This window comes from Pagrus pagrus, assembly GCF_965226575.1.
Source record: "Pagrus pagrus genome assembly, chromosome: 14".
NCBI lineage: Eukaryota > Metazoa > Chordata > Actinopteri > Spariformes > Sparidae > Pagrus > Pagrus pagrus.
The window spans coordinates 23,301,337-23,315,863 of record NC_140198.1 but is presented as its reverse complement, the minus strand read 5'-3'; the positions used below and the strand labels follow the sequence as shown (position 1 = coordinate 23,315,863).

At 41.9% G+C, this 14,527-nt stretch overlaps 1 protein-coding gene across 14 annotated transcripts in view; it reads left to right on the top strand.

Annotated features, from left to right (window-relative positions):
- The window catches only part of tspoap1 (TSPO associated protein 1), a 69,550-nt gene extending 56,047 nt beyond the window's left edge, over positions 1-13,503 (top strand). For 9 of the 14 annotated variants that reach the window (XM_084373930.1, XM_084373934.1, XM_084373929.1 and 6 more), the window contains 11 exons: positions 324-476; positions 765-1,589; positions 2,215-2,314; positions 4,128-4,270; positions 4,394-4,562; positions 5,377-5,445; positions 6,113-6,160; positions 7,338-7,480; positions 7,575-7,646; positions 8,802-8,921; positions 9,528-13,503. In XM_084373930.1, coding sequence (XP_084230056.1) covers positions 324-476; positions 765-1,589; positions 2,215-2,314; positions 4,128-4,270; positions 4,394-4,562; positions 5,377-5,445; positions 6,113-6,160; positions 7,338-7,480; positions 7,575-7,646; positions 8,802-8,921; positions 9,528-9,869 — 2,184 coding nt within the window. In that variant the 3' untranslated portion in view covers positions 9,870-13,503. The remainder of the gene's footprint in view (positions 1-323; positions 477-764; positions 1,590-2,214; positions 2,315-4,127; positions 4,271-4,393; positions 4,563-5,376; positions 5,446-6,112; positions 6,161-7,337; positions 7,481-7,574; positions 7,647-8,801; positions 8,922-9,527) is intronic. The other 5 variants (XM_084373926.1, XM_084373925.1, XM_084373927.1 and 2 more) reach the window with 3 other exon arrangements.
- The last annotated feature ends 1,024 nt before the right edge of the window (positions 13,504-14,527 follow it).

Below are 14,527 nucleotides of genomic sequence, written 5' to 3'. Positions count from 1 at the left end.
CCTTAAACAGTCTTACATTTAACGTGATGAACCTGGCAGAAACCATGATTGAAAATATTTCTTTAGTTGATAAGTATTTGGTTTTAGCTGATAGGTATATTTCAGAAGTATATATGTATGGGGCCTCTTCCAGAGGCCATTCAGCCTGTTTATGTTTAAGATCTAATGGGTTCTGCAGCACAGCTCAGTTTGAAGTCTTTGCATTTGTATCTGCAACATATTTAACTTGCAGATGTATTTCTTTTACTCAGTGATTCATAGCAATTTAAATGTAAATGTACTTTGGATAGTTTGTTTGAGAATGGTTTTTTTTTAATTTGCAGAGTTACAACAGAGGACTGGTGGAACCTCCCAGTGATTACCATGCAGACAACAGTCGGTCAGATCTGTCCGACATCCTGGAGGAGGAGGAGGAGGACTACTCTGACCACTTTGGAGAAGCACAGTCCAGGGCCTACACTGTCGGAGCTACCAGGGTAAAAACATGAGTGCACTACATGTTTTATTCGCACTTCATCACTGCATCATTTTGATGATATGCTTCTCTCAGTTTGTATTTGCATTGTAAAATTCTTATTTGTTGGCTCGTTTTACTGAAACATGCATGATTGAGATTCTTTTTGTTTTTTCTTCCTCTTTCTTTTCTCTTTCCTTTGCATCACTGGGTCGTCCTATGTTTTATCTGCACTTCCCTTATTTTCACTGAACAATATGATATCCCATCATCACCCACTCATTCTTGTTTTGACCTGTGGCCCATGTAGTCACACAAGTTGGAGCCTCCAGACAGTGATGAGGAGGTTCTTGAGAGGATCCTTAAGTTGCCTCCCCAGGTCTCCCTCACCAAGCAGCTGTTCAGCATTCCTGAGGTGACAGAGGAGGAAGATAGCAGTCAAGAAGAGCATTTAGCCCGCCACAGTCAGCCTCGGCCCAGGCCCGGCCACCAACGCCCCAGAGATTCCGAACGCCTCCACCAAGCACCCCAGCATCACCCGCATCACCCCAACCCACACCCCCACATTCCCCCTCACCATCACCACTTCAACAGGGACCCCAGATCCATAACCAAAGAGCCTTTACTCAGGCACAGACCCTTGCAGGTTAAGCCTAAGACGCAGCACAGGGTGCACTACGCAGACACAGTCGACACCATCAGTTACCCTGAAGAGGATGACATGAGTATATATGAAGGTCCCATCAGCAGGCGGGTCTCAGCCCGCTGTCCTCCCCAGCCGACCCCCAACAGCAAAGAACGAGTACCGTCACTACTCAAAGGGCTAGGGGACCGCCTTAGGAGGGAGGCCATGCTCAGGAGCCAGATGGCTGTCGCTGCGGCAGCCAACCCCGGCTATGGTCATACCCCGCCAAGACCCTACCCAGTCAGCAAAACGGTACGGACTCTGAGGTCACCTATCGGCCGTGGGGTGGAGATTGACGTGGAGTACGGCACAGATGACAACGAGGAACCTGTGGAGTACGGTCCGGGAGACGTGGTGGTGGAGCAGATGAGCTCTGAGTGGTGGGTGGAGGGGGCTCAGATGGAGCTCTGCAGACCTCCTCACCGCAGAGGGCTGAAGGCGGATCCGCTGGTAAATGTTTCTGCAGGCCAGCTGCAGTGGGTGTGTTGTCCCAGCCCCCTCCCGTTCCCTTTAACAGTGTGGATTTAACCTTCTGAGTCCTTTAGTGGATATCACTTAACTCCAGCGCTCAGTAGACGGCTACATTCTCCATCATCATCATTACTGCAGTGGACAGAGGGGCACATTTTGTGGCATATTTGGCTTTAATATAAGCAAAGTGGTTACAGAAAGTTTAAACCAGTTGATCGTAACCAAGTGGGTTCAGAATTCTAATCTTTGTAAGATTTTGGTTGCCCAAAGTGTGGCTGGATCTGTCCTCCCACTGTCTCCCCACTGTCCTCCCACTAACATCCAAATACTCATGCACCGTGGAAACAGCTCAGCCCTTGTCTGTAACTAGTCTGTACTGCTTTGTCCTGCATTAGCTTACAGTTGATGTGCGTGCTTTCCATCTCCACTGGCAGATTAAATGGATTGTCATTAGATGTAGCAAAAATAGTTGAATATGTTTTCCAAGATTTAACAGCTAGAGTTGCTGTTCATTTTTTCTAAACCCAGAGGTCTCCTCTCCTCCCCGGTAGAGACTTTGTGTGTGTTTCTTATCATCTCATTTCTTTTTCTGTACGTTGTGCAGGAGCCGAGCCAGATCCCTCCAGCTGAGGCAGGTCCATCGTGGGCAGCCCAGGCTGAGGTCTCTTCTAAACCAGGGGGCTCGCAGGCCAGGCAACTCAAAGGTCAGAGACTCTTTCCTCTTTTGTCTTCCTGTTTCCTCTGTCTCTTCATTTATTTCCCTCTCTTAACTAAAACCTGCAGCAGTGTGTATGTGCAGTGTACTGTATGATACAACGCTGACACACCTGTGCTTTCTGTTGACAAGTCTCCCCCTCTCACACATGATGGTAGTCAGATTAGCACCTTTTGTAGGAAGGGAGGGGGAGGTGCTGTAGCTGCAGCGAAGAAGAGGGAGAGAACCTGCTAAGCTGAGAACCGGCTTAACCCAAAGTGGCTTGTCATGACAGGAGGAAGTGACAGACATTAAAATAGTAACCTCGATTAGCCAGCAGAGAAACGGCCTGCAGTGTTTGAGCCCCTCTCTTCCTCCACATCTCCTCCCATTCGCATCGTTTCTCTTCAGTTGATGACACAGGCTGTTCTCCCATTCAGTAGTCCTAACCTCTCTGTCTATGTGTGGGTGCACAGTCGAATACACACAATGCATAAGTACACGTGCACACAGATAGAGGAAGGGAGCAGTGAGAAGTTCTGTTCTATCTACCAGAACATCAGTGAGGATGTGAAAGTGTGCGAGTCGTCTGCCCGTGACTCTTGCCACAGATGGGCTGATTCTCCCTAATGAGATAGAGAATGTCTCTTCGGTGGAGCTTAAAGTCTCACTACAGCTCTTCAAAATTGTCGCTCGCTGTTAAATAGGCTACAGTTATAATGCCTTTAACCACGCTGGTGTCATACCTTCTGTCTGCCGTGCTGCAGACGATGCTGCAAGACAAACTTAAAGGCTGCTTTGCATGATCTGTGCATTGCACCTTTGATTAAGTATTTTTTTGTATGTTGTCAGAAAACGTCCTCAGGTTTAGATCAGAGAGTGGGTCAAACACTTTCCTCTGTTGCTTGCTCGCTGCAGATCATGAACGAGTGTGCACGTTTGTCAAACGGCTCACACAGCTTAGGATCAGTGGTTTAGCTTGATTACCTCTTTTAAGGACATGCCTGTGCTCGGCGATCACTGTTCACAGCAGCGCTGCAGTTGGTGGGGTGTGGGGGAGGGGCGAGCTGGCTGTGCTATTTGCAGAGATCATCGCAAGCTATGCATGGCGTGTGCGCAAAGTATGTACAGTATAAGAATAGCGACGGAGTTTACAACAACAGAATAGAAGGACAAAAATAATTTCTTTGAAACTAAAGCTTGTATAAAATAATGCATGAATAAAATTATAAAAAAAATATATATACGTTATTATTTGTCTTAAGAAACAATTCATACTTCTTAAACCAAGAAACAATAGAGCAATAGAAAGCATCCTGACTTGAAACATCTCAAACTGGCGTGGTTGGTGTACAGCCCAGGACAGGAAGGCTCTATAGCTGGTGATTAAACCACACAGAACATCACTGGTACCATCTACAGAGCATCCGTGACATCGGTGAAGTGAGATGTCTGCACAGAGCACAAAGATACTAAAACACAACACCCACCCAGCCACAGTCCGTTCACCCTGCTGCCCTCTGGCAAAAGATACACAAGTATCTGCTGCTGTACCACCAGACTACAGAGCAGCTTCTCTCTTCAGGCTATGACACTTCTTACGAACTTTCATTTCATTATGCAACCAAGTGTTGTACAAGGACAAATAAATGACCCTGATCCTTGATCCTTAACTGATTTAGTACTGGGACCATAACACAACCAGAGCTCTAAACAAAAAGGAAGGACGCATGAGAATCAGTTAGCTGAGAACAGTCCTGTGCCAAACGCTCCTGGGTAGCAAATGAAGTATTGTGACCGTGTGTGTGTTTGTGTGTCTGCAGGTGTTGTTGATTCACCAAAGATGAAAGGAGACAGTGACGTACGCATCTTTGTGGCCCTGTTCCCTTACGATCCCGCCACTATGTCACCCAATCCTGATGCTGCTGAGGAAGAGCTGCCCTTCACCGAAGGACAGATCATCAAAGTATGTTCAGCACAAAATCTACTGGAAGAACAGCAACAGTCATAAAAGTGTTTTCATTCAAAATAGCTAAAATGCTATAGCGCACGTGTTTTAATATATACATTTTTACACTTGTCTCCTTAGGTCTACGGAGATAAAGACCCAGATGGGTTCTACCGAGGAGAGTCTAGTGGTCGCCTGGGCTTCGTGCCATGTAACATGGTGTCTGAGATCCAGGTGGAGGATGAGGAGACCCGGCAGCAGCTGCTGCAGCAGGGCTTCCTGTCCACAGCAGCTTCCATGGAGAAGATAGGTAGGAGGAGCTGTCAGACGTGCCTGTGGGCAGATTTAAATTCTACTTATGTTGTGCTGTTAAATGGGTTCTGTTCCGGTTAAAGATTGGTACTTTTGGACATTTTTTACTTTGAGTGTAAACTGTAATGTTTTATTCATGATATCACTGCTGTTCATGTTTAAGTGGTAAGTGAAGATAGCAGCACAGATGTAGCAGAATCCAGACCTAAAATATCCTTTGTTCAGTCCATTTTACTTCTCTGGTTTTCACATTGGCCAGCTGTATGAAGAGACATATTGGCTTGTTTTTATCTGCAGTTTGTCTGTTTTCCTGATCAAAAGAGGGAGTTAAAGCTCCCTCTGGCCTGTTGACCTTGAAATCTGAATTAGTCTAAATTAAAATGGACACAAAAACGTTCCTTGTGGCATTTGTTTGTATGTTTTTCTGGGTTATTCTTCACTGTGTTGCTATTTGGGAAATCATAACCATCTATTCTCAGGCGCTGACTGCAGGTGTCTAAAAACATAAACTTAAGTCAAAGTGTCTGCTTGTGGTGAGTGGTAGCAAGCCACCCATCAGAGCCAAGCTGACACTTTGCTTCTGTTTCCTGCTTTCTACCCAGAGCGGTATCTGCAGATGGTTTAACCTTTTCACTTCCACTTGTTCTCACTGCCGTGTCTGCTGCTCACTGGTTGTCATTTTTAAATTGCTCTTCACTTGCTTTTCATTGTCTTCTTTGTCTGGTCTGCTTCTCTCAAAAAAAATTCCACCTCTGTGTTTCTTTTTGGTTTCAATTTTTTTTTTGGTTTTCCTTTCTAAAACTCCATTAAAGGCACTCGCACACACGCACAGCTTCCCCGTCGCCCTGTTCCACCGCCGAAACCGAGACGATCCAAGAAAGGTGTGTCTCGCTGCAGAATGCGGCTTCCCACCTCTCCACTTTATTCTCTTCTCTGGTTTGCTTCTCTTTCTGTCTCTTTCAAACAAACCTTTTGCTCTCTCAGTTGCTGCTTCTCACTCAGCGACCAGGGGGGATTTTTAGGTCAGCTACTGTAGTACTGAAATCAGACAGCTTCCCAGAATGATGGTAAAATACTACTGCGATGACGACTGTAGACCTCTTCTACAGTACATTCACATTCTATAATTAAGTCCTAGTTTCACACTTTCTTTCTCAGTGCTCCACAGAGTGAATTCATCTTTCTAAAGGTTTACTTTTTATGATTTTGTCACCCGCTTGACTAATGTAAAAAGTACTGAGTCAGTCCTGTCAGCTCTCATTGGATATTCATGTAATACAGTGCCGACATAGCAGCACAATATGGCAGCATGTTGTGAATTGATTGTTAAAGACAGTTTTTATGCCAGTATTCTGCTCCCATGTCACAAATGCATTACATGATCACCTAAAATTCACTTGTTGAAACATCCATCCCCTCTGATCTCCATCTGTGAACTCCTGTGTGATGACTGAGACATACAATAACTTACTATTAAAGGATTATTCTCATATCATTCTGTGATTCTGTGCCTTTATGCTCTTTTTCCCTCAAACTCGTGTCTTCCAGTGGAGTCTGCAGCACTCTGGGAGGAGAGCGTAGACTCCTCCAGCCAAGGTTTGTAGTTAGAGATTTGACCCCCCCGCCACTGCTCTGTTTGACCTGCACGATCAGGCAAGCGCCTACGTGTCCACTTGGGGACAGCATGTGTTTATGTGACATATCGTGACCTCTTTTTTTAACGGTTGTAAACAGGACTGCATTTTGGCTGCTGATAACACCAACGCACACCTCCATTCATCCTAATGAGGGACTGTTTGATTATTCGGGGTTATACTGATGAAGTCTGACCTTTTTAAAGATCTTTGATAAAGAAAAAAAGTACCAAATCTAATGTCTTGTTCTCAAAGGATGAGTTCACCCACAAATGAAGATTCAAGTCATTATCTACTCATCGTTTCAGCATTTTCCTAAGCAACTGAAGTAGAAGGGGACCAAAAACAAAACATGAAATGGTTCCATACAGTTCATCTGGCGTTATCCACATCCCTGGAAGCCCCAAGATCCTAAACTGACCCTTTTGTAAGCCAAAATCTTCACTTTAGCTACCAAGCTAAAAGTGTTAGCATGCACCCTGTCTGAAGTGGGGACACACATTTTATTTATTTATTTATTTTTCTAGGTTTTAAAACAACTCTCCATCTACTTCAGTTGTTTAGCAGAATGCTGCATCGCTGTTTTGCTGTGAAGCTGCAGAAATGTTTTGTGGACTACAGAAACTTCACCTGACTTTCAATCAGAACGGCCGTTACTAGATAATGACTGAATTTTCATTTTTGGGTGAACTCATCCTTTTAATTCCTCATTTATTCCCTGTTCTAAATCAAGCAGTCCCTTCTCCTAACTCCTCTTTCATTTCACAGTTCAAGTGGCATCATTTAATCATCAAATAATTCATTTCTACTAACACTGTTCCAAAGCGTTATGTATAATCTTCATCCCATTGCTTGGATTGATGTTTAAAACAGCAGCACAGCTGAAGCTGCTACAACCTTGTTCATGGAAATAAAAATGCTAACTCTCACTGCTAATCTCCCTTTGTTTTTACTTTTATTTTGATGTGTTTGACTGCAGTGATGCGACTTCTCCTCGGCTTAGCATGACGCTGAGTGAGTCGGACATGCACGATGAGCTGCATGCTGATGAGCTGATTGGAATAACAGAGACGTGTGTTCCTCCTCTAATTATCAGGATGTCAGACAGTAATATTTGCCCTTCTCTGTTTGATTGACAGATCCCAGCAAGGCTCAAGCTGCTGCCGCCGCCGCCACTGCCGCCGCCGCCGCACCTGTGGCAAACCCAGCCCCAGGAGCTCGAAGAATGGTCGCCATCTTTGATTATGATCCACGGGAGAGCTCCCCAAACACAGACATAGAGGTCAGACCTGCACATGCATAATATATTTTCTGGAGACAAAGCGTAGGAGCAGTTTTTGCTCATTATCTGCCTCGTTTTCTCTGGCTGTGTTCAGGCTGAGCTGACCTTCAGTGCAGGAGACATCATACATGTGTTTGGTGACATGGATGAAGATGGCTTCTTCTACGTAAGTGGAAACAGGAGTCTGTTTTTAAACCTATTAATGATGAGCAGTTATTTTTGCACTGTGCCCACTAAAATAGCAGAGTCAAACATGATAACTACGCAGTTCTTTCTGAAAAAATAGACAAGGCAACACAATGCAACAGTAAAGCTACAAAATAGAGTGAGATATGACTTGAATTTCTCTTTTCTTTAACAGTTATTTCAATAAAAACATCAGTTCCTTTGAGCTGGAGTTTTTTCCAGAAAACACATTGACGTGAGATGAGATGAAAGATTTATACATTACAGCTATGTCTCGTTTCTACATGATATCACACTGCAGGTATAAGAATGAATAACAAATACAATATACAAGATAATATGTATATTAAACTACCAGCTGTCATTACTACTTTTTTACATCAGTACTCCGCATCAGTACTCCTACCTCAGTACCTATCTTCAAACTTAACCTTCATTTTGATCTCAACTACACATCCGAAGTTTCATGACTGCGTCAAAATGAATGTTGGTCTGGGGCCAAAGACCTAATTTTGGCCCCTTGGTTTTACCACAGCCGTCTTAAACCTCAGCCTTCATTTTGATCTCAACTATATCACTGTAAAGTTTTATGACTGCTTCTTATACGGTTGTGAAGCTCTCGTAAAACTTGTTATATACATGTGCAGTGTGTGTATTGTACACACATTATTCTGTAATGATATATATTGTATAATTATATAAAAGAAATTGAATATAAATCTATGATGTAACAGAATATAAACATACAAGAATAACAATAGTAGCCAACAGTTCAAAGCCCAAAAATATTCAGTATACTTTAATGTAAGACCAAGAAAAGCTGCAAATTCTTTCTTCTGAGAACCATCAAATATTTGGTTATTTTGCTTAAAAAAGTATTTAAAAGGCTTGTTGTTTTTTTAAAAAAATAGTTGAGCAATTTTCCTGTCAATAGACTAAACAATTAATCGACTAATCATTGCAGCTCTATGATATAGTTTTATAAGGAAATTGTGTTCAGGATGTTCAAAACAACTGTTGAAGTTCTCAGAAACTATATATTTGAAATTCTGTCATCTTTAACAGTCATTTAATAATAATAACAGATGGATCATCCCTGTTGTTAAAAGGTCTTAATGTTGTATTTTTCCTCCAGGGAGACTTAAATGGACACAGAGGCTTAGTCCCCTCCAACTTCCTGCAGGCCTTACCAGAGGACGCTCCAGCAGAACTTGTCTCTGCTCAGCCTGCACCAGAACCCAAGAAAGAATCACAGGTAGCCTAGCATGTCTGTCTATCTTGTTTTTTATTGTGGAGTCTTGGAAGATTAGCCAATGAGCTAAAAGAGAATCAAATCAATAACCAGCATGCACTGCTGTATATGGACCTGCTGATGACCTCCTTTATGTGTCTTTTCTACAAACCACTGACATCAGAAAGTTCTTCTTTACGTACTTTGTACTCATCTCTTGCATGAGTGTGGTTGTTGTCGTTTTCTGTTCTGTTTCTTTAATTCTGTGCTGTCACATTTTTTTTGCCCCCCTGTTTCCTGCATGGCCTTTTGCAGAAGCAGAAACGAACTGTACACTTTGAGAAGTGATCGTAAGTGTTTTACATAAGACTACAGCAGTTCAGTGATTGATAGTAGTGTCCCCTGTTCCTCCTCCCTCCACATGAAGTGTAGTTCACACTGCTCCTGTGTGTAGGAACCTGGTGTTAGTTTATCAAAACAAGGGTCTCAAATCTACTGCCTCCTCCTTTATGTGTCCTATCCCTGTATCCCTTTGGTTTTCATGATTTTAAGCATAACAAGGCTTCACATATTGTTCAGGTAAAGTACACTTGGCCTGCTCATTCCTAAAGTCTTTGTTTCTTCTTGAAGGAGACCTGGACCTCTTCTACAGAGCCACAAGATCACGTGCCCTCAACACTAGAAGAGCCCTCGCTCCCCCAAACAGAACCTCCTATCCCTGACCCGTCAGAGCACACAGACCCAAAGCCCAAACTGACAAGCCTGGCTGCAAGCCCCATGTCAGACCTGGACCCCGCTTCACCTCCTGCTCCCGGTCCAGCTGCAGTGGAGGCCTGCAGCTCGGCTCCAGCCCCGCTGCCAGCAGACAGCCCGACAAAGACAGACTGCTCTGCTCAAAGCAAGAAGAAGAAAAGCTTTTTCTCCAAAGGCAAGAAGCTGTTCAAAAAGCTGGGATCCAGCAAGAAAGACTGACTCTGAATACTTGCGTCACACTGAAAGCACTTTTCTATCTTCACTGTTAGTCTCAGTCGGTAGTCTGTGCGGTTAGTGGCTATCAGATCTAATAACTTTATAAATTATACATTCGCCTTCGAGCACCGCTAGACCAACTGTTAAATTTAGAGTACTTTAAACCATACAGCTTACAGCGTCACAGGAGCATGTCGAAGTGCATGTTGAAGTGTGCAAACTCACAAATATATTCTCTCGATACTTCCTAATTATCTAAGCAGCAAATGTTCAATTCATTAGAGGCTTTAATGCTTGATATAAAACACTAAGTTATCTCTCTCTATGGATTGGACTGATTCAGAACTATCTGATACAGAACAGCAGACTAGACTTCAGCCCAGACACAGCTAATGAAACATTAGCTTTAATATTCATGTACTGGTGCCACTTTATTTATTTGAAGCAAACAAACAGAAGCAGCAGTCTATCTCTTCCTCTGTGTGACCATAAAGAATGCACTATCCATCCTGATTGGATGTATTTTAAATATGTCTGCTTGTCACTCACATGTGTTTCTTGTCTCTAAGAGTATTTATACAGTACTTTGTACAGAACATGTTATTTATTTGTCATCACCACATTGCATGATGTGACATCAGGTTAGTTATATAGAGCTGTCAGAGACAGTGATGATCCACTTTCTGTAGTTTAGATCGAATCTAATTTGGGGGTTTGAGGTTACCAGTCAAGATTGTCTTATTGAAGCTGAACATGTTGTTAAATGTGAAGAATGTGAAGGGGCGTGGGTGTGTGTGTGTGTGTGTGTGTGAGAGAGAGAGAGAGAGAGACTGAACAGTTGCCTTTCTCAGACATTAACACAGGAACTCTTGATGTTTGTGACCACAGTCGTAACTGGCCTAAATGTTGTGTCCGACATACGTGTGACTGTGAGAGAGACCTGCAGTGTGTGCAGAACTGCTGTAATATCTGCAGATCAGTAGATGTGTTAGCTAGAAGAGCTCCAGCTGATCATGATTCTAAAATCATTATCGAGTCATCTTTCAACTATATCTTTGCTTAATTGATCAATCATTTACACTATAAAACAGCAAAAAATGGGAACATTTTAATTGTTTTTGATTTTGTCTGAGGAACAGTTCAAAACCCAGAGACAGTCAGTTTAATATTTCATAGTGATACTTTAGTTAGAGTTTAAACTTTAATATAAGCCAGGGGAAACCCACAGAAGCTAAGAATGGCCTGCACTAATTTTTTTATTATAACTCGATCACAAGTTAATTCTCAAGATAACAAAGCTTGTTTTCTCAAGATAATGAAATAATTAACTTGTGATCTTGAGATAACGGCATTGTAAAAAATAAATACAAGCATTTTCAGCTTCTGTAAAAATCAGAAAATGATCACATTGCAGAATCTAAACTCCATTGGAGAAATTCAATTTACTATAACGTAAGACAAGGAAAATCTACCGAAGCCAAGAATGGCCTGAAATTGTTTTTTTCATGCCGTTATCTCGATCACGAGTGAATGATTTTGTTGTCCCAAAGGTTATGTCATGATAGCAGGTTGATTATGTCATTATTTGGAGATAACAAAGCGTGTTTTCTCTAGGTAGTGAAATGATTAACAAAATGAAGAGCTAATAAATAACTACATAAAATCTCGAGAAAACGGCATTTCAATAAATTGCAAACATGGCCGTTTTCAGCTTCCATGTCAATCAGCAAAATCTCACATTTTAGAGCCTAAAATCCATCAAATGTTTGGCATTTTTGTTTAAACAACCAGTTATCAGAATACTTGGCAATTACTTTCCTCTCATTGGGCTCATCTTGGGTCTGAGAGTGTGAGGGCACGCCTCAGACAACATCAACAGCAGTGGCGTCCCACCTATAACTCCCACTTTACTTGAGTATGAGTCACACACTTAGAAAACCTCTCGAATAATAAGTTATCGACAAGCCGCTCGAGCTAATTTATACTTTAAAATGAATTAAACAGAAAATAATAGTTTAATTTAAGATCCAGATTTGAGTGAGGCGATATCCACCACAGTTACCAGTTTGATGCTAAACATACAGTTTGGGATTCGGTATGTTTTGAACGTAGCGTGTCGAGTTACTAACAGGAACAGCACTTGGTGGTTTGTGGCACTAATGTACTGTGATAGACTCTGCAATAAGGTGTTTACGTATGTCTCCTTTTGTCTCCGTGTGGTGTGAATCTTGAGTAACATGTCTCTCAGCCCATGCAGTGCAGTGGTGGTTAGATTTTTGTGTCCACACATTTGCATTATTGCATTATAGACTGTTTGGTTCAAGCTAAATAATCCAACTTTAGCAATATAGCGTGTAGTGTACTGCAATACTAGAAGAAAAATGGAAGTATTCTGTATCTTTTAATGGGACTTACTTATATCAAGACGTATTACAAATACTCAGTTCTGATGTGAATGTGTGGAGCAGGCCTTAGTATTCAGTTACAACACATGCAGTGATTGTTCACTCAGTCTGATTGGATCTTTGAATGGATGTAAGGTCACTTCTCAGGTTTTTACTCGTAGTTTCTTATTCACGCTGAGCCACGTGTTGACTCCGGCTGTCAAAAAAAAACTGCAGAATATGCCAAAATCTTAGGTGCTTTTGCTCGTTACCATAGCTACAAGAGACCAAGCAACCGGCAGCACGGGGGGAGACTCAGCGGACTAGTCGAAGCGTGGTGGTGATACCTGATTTCACACGTGTTGTTGAAGTAGACGGAGGCAGTTTTTTTTTCATCAATGTCATGAATGTTTTATGTCAGTGTTGCGTTTAGGGAGCATGATGATGCCAAGAATTAAAGGGAGGGCAGATCAAAGACACTTTAGTTGTGAAGTAGCCGGGATAGAGGCAAGACGAGGCTGTACTGTATGTTTGTTTTATTTATTTATTTATTTTTAAAAAGGGGGGTGGATGCTCAAAAGTTGCCGAAATGTACAGCGAATATTTGTACTGATCTTGTATTTGACGGCCTTTAATGCACAAGTTAATCCTCTACCTGCTGTGTAGTGAGTAGGCGGCTCCACTGTTGACCCATCTTATAGGTAGTTGATCATATTTAGCCTTACAAGAAGACCTTGTTTAGTCTTAATATGTTGTTTACAGGATGTTTATTATTATTGACTGCATGCATACCAATGTTATACCCATGTTCGGCCTTATTTATGTTACTGTCACATATGTGTTTTTCTAGGCTGACCGGTCTACAATGTTTGACTTGTAGATTGTGGAAGCAGTGGAAAGGAAGCTGTAGGAGCTTGTCTGTATATAATGAACAGTGTTGTGGTATATTTTCATACAGCGAGGGAACTTTTTTTTTTTTTTTTTTTTTGTCTTTCCTGACCTGCATTCATTGTTTGAAACCAGTGGAAGATGAACCTTTTTATATATTCATGTTTTTATTACCCCTTTGAAAGCTCATGTGTAAATATTTTTGTTAATATGTTTTTTTCAGATTTTCTTTTTGCATGTCCAGGCATTGTTGATCGGAGGAACAGTAACTAAAGGTGTAGAACACAGAGGACTCGTTGACTTGAAATTGTGATGGTTTCTTTCAATATGGATCTTTTTACAGGAATAAAGTATGTATATTTTCACAGAAAGCACAGTCTGTGATGCATGTGGTGTTCCAGGAAAACAGAAGTTAACACAAGATACTTTTTTCATTCTCATCTTTATTGCTCATCATACAGATTACACATGATTATCTTTTTCTTTCAGGAGGAAAAGAGTTGCGATCTTTGCTCGGCGCCACACACCGCCCATGTGAACTGACTGGGGCAACACTCTGGGCAATGCGTGGCCTTTGTGAGACAAAGCAGCTTCCTCTTTTTTGCGACTTCCTGCGTGAGCTCCTCTCCTTCTCCCTGAAGCCAACAGTACACTCATCCATAAAGTAGGAAACACTACACTGTGGCGAGGAGTTTAGTAGTGCTTTCTACTTTATGGATGACTGCACTGTACATCCATCGTCCTCTTCCGTCTTCCACTTCTCTCTTCTTCTGCACCTGCACAAACACACCATCCCCCACCCAGAAACACACTTTCACCCAAACTGAAACCTCTCAGCTCAACGCTCAGACAGCCCTCGCGTTTGTCGAAGCAGAAAATGCACACTTCCTGATTTGCCTTGAAGCGTTTGCACAAATAGTTTTTACACAAATCAGATTAAAATCCAAGTTAGGCCTGTTAACATTTTTTTGTACGAGGCAAAACTCAGACAAAGGACCCCTCCTGTAAACCTCAAACTGCGCCTGAGTGCAGTTTTTGAGGCAAAAGTCAGAACTAAACTTTTTGCCAGAGGAAGCGCTATCTTGAGGAAGCCATTTTGTCAGGCATGAGTAAGCTTTTCTGTCTGAGCAAAGGATCACTTTGTACATTCAGAAGTCATGCAAAATAAGTCAAACATTGAAAAAATGTAAGATCAGAAACAAATGAAAAGTAGAAAACAAAAAGTAAATACATTAAACATTCAAACAAATAAATAAGATAACAGGAGCATAGAAAAAGGTTGTTTAGTTTGAAATACAAAGTTTTTACATCAAAATCCAAATGGACTTCTGAATAGAGATGACTTGACTAAAAGTGAGATCGAAGAAAATGCAGAAGTAATGGGGAAAA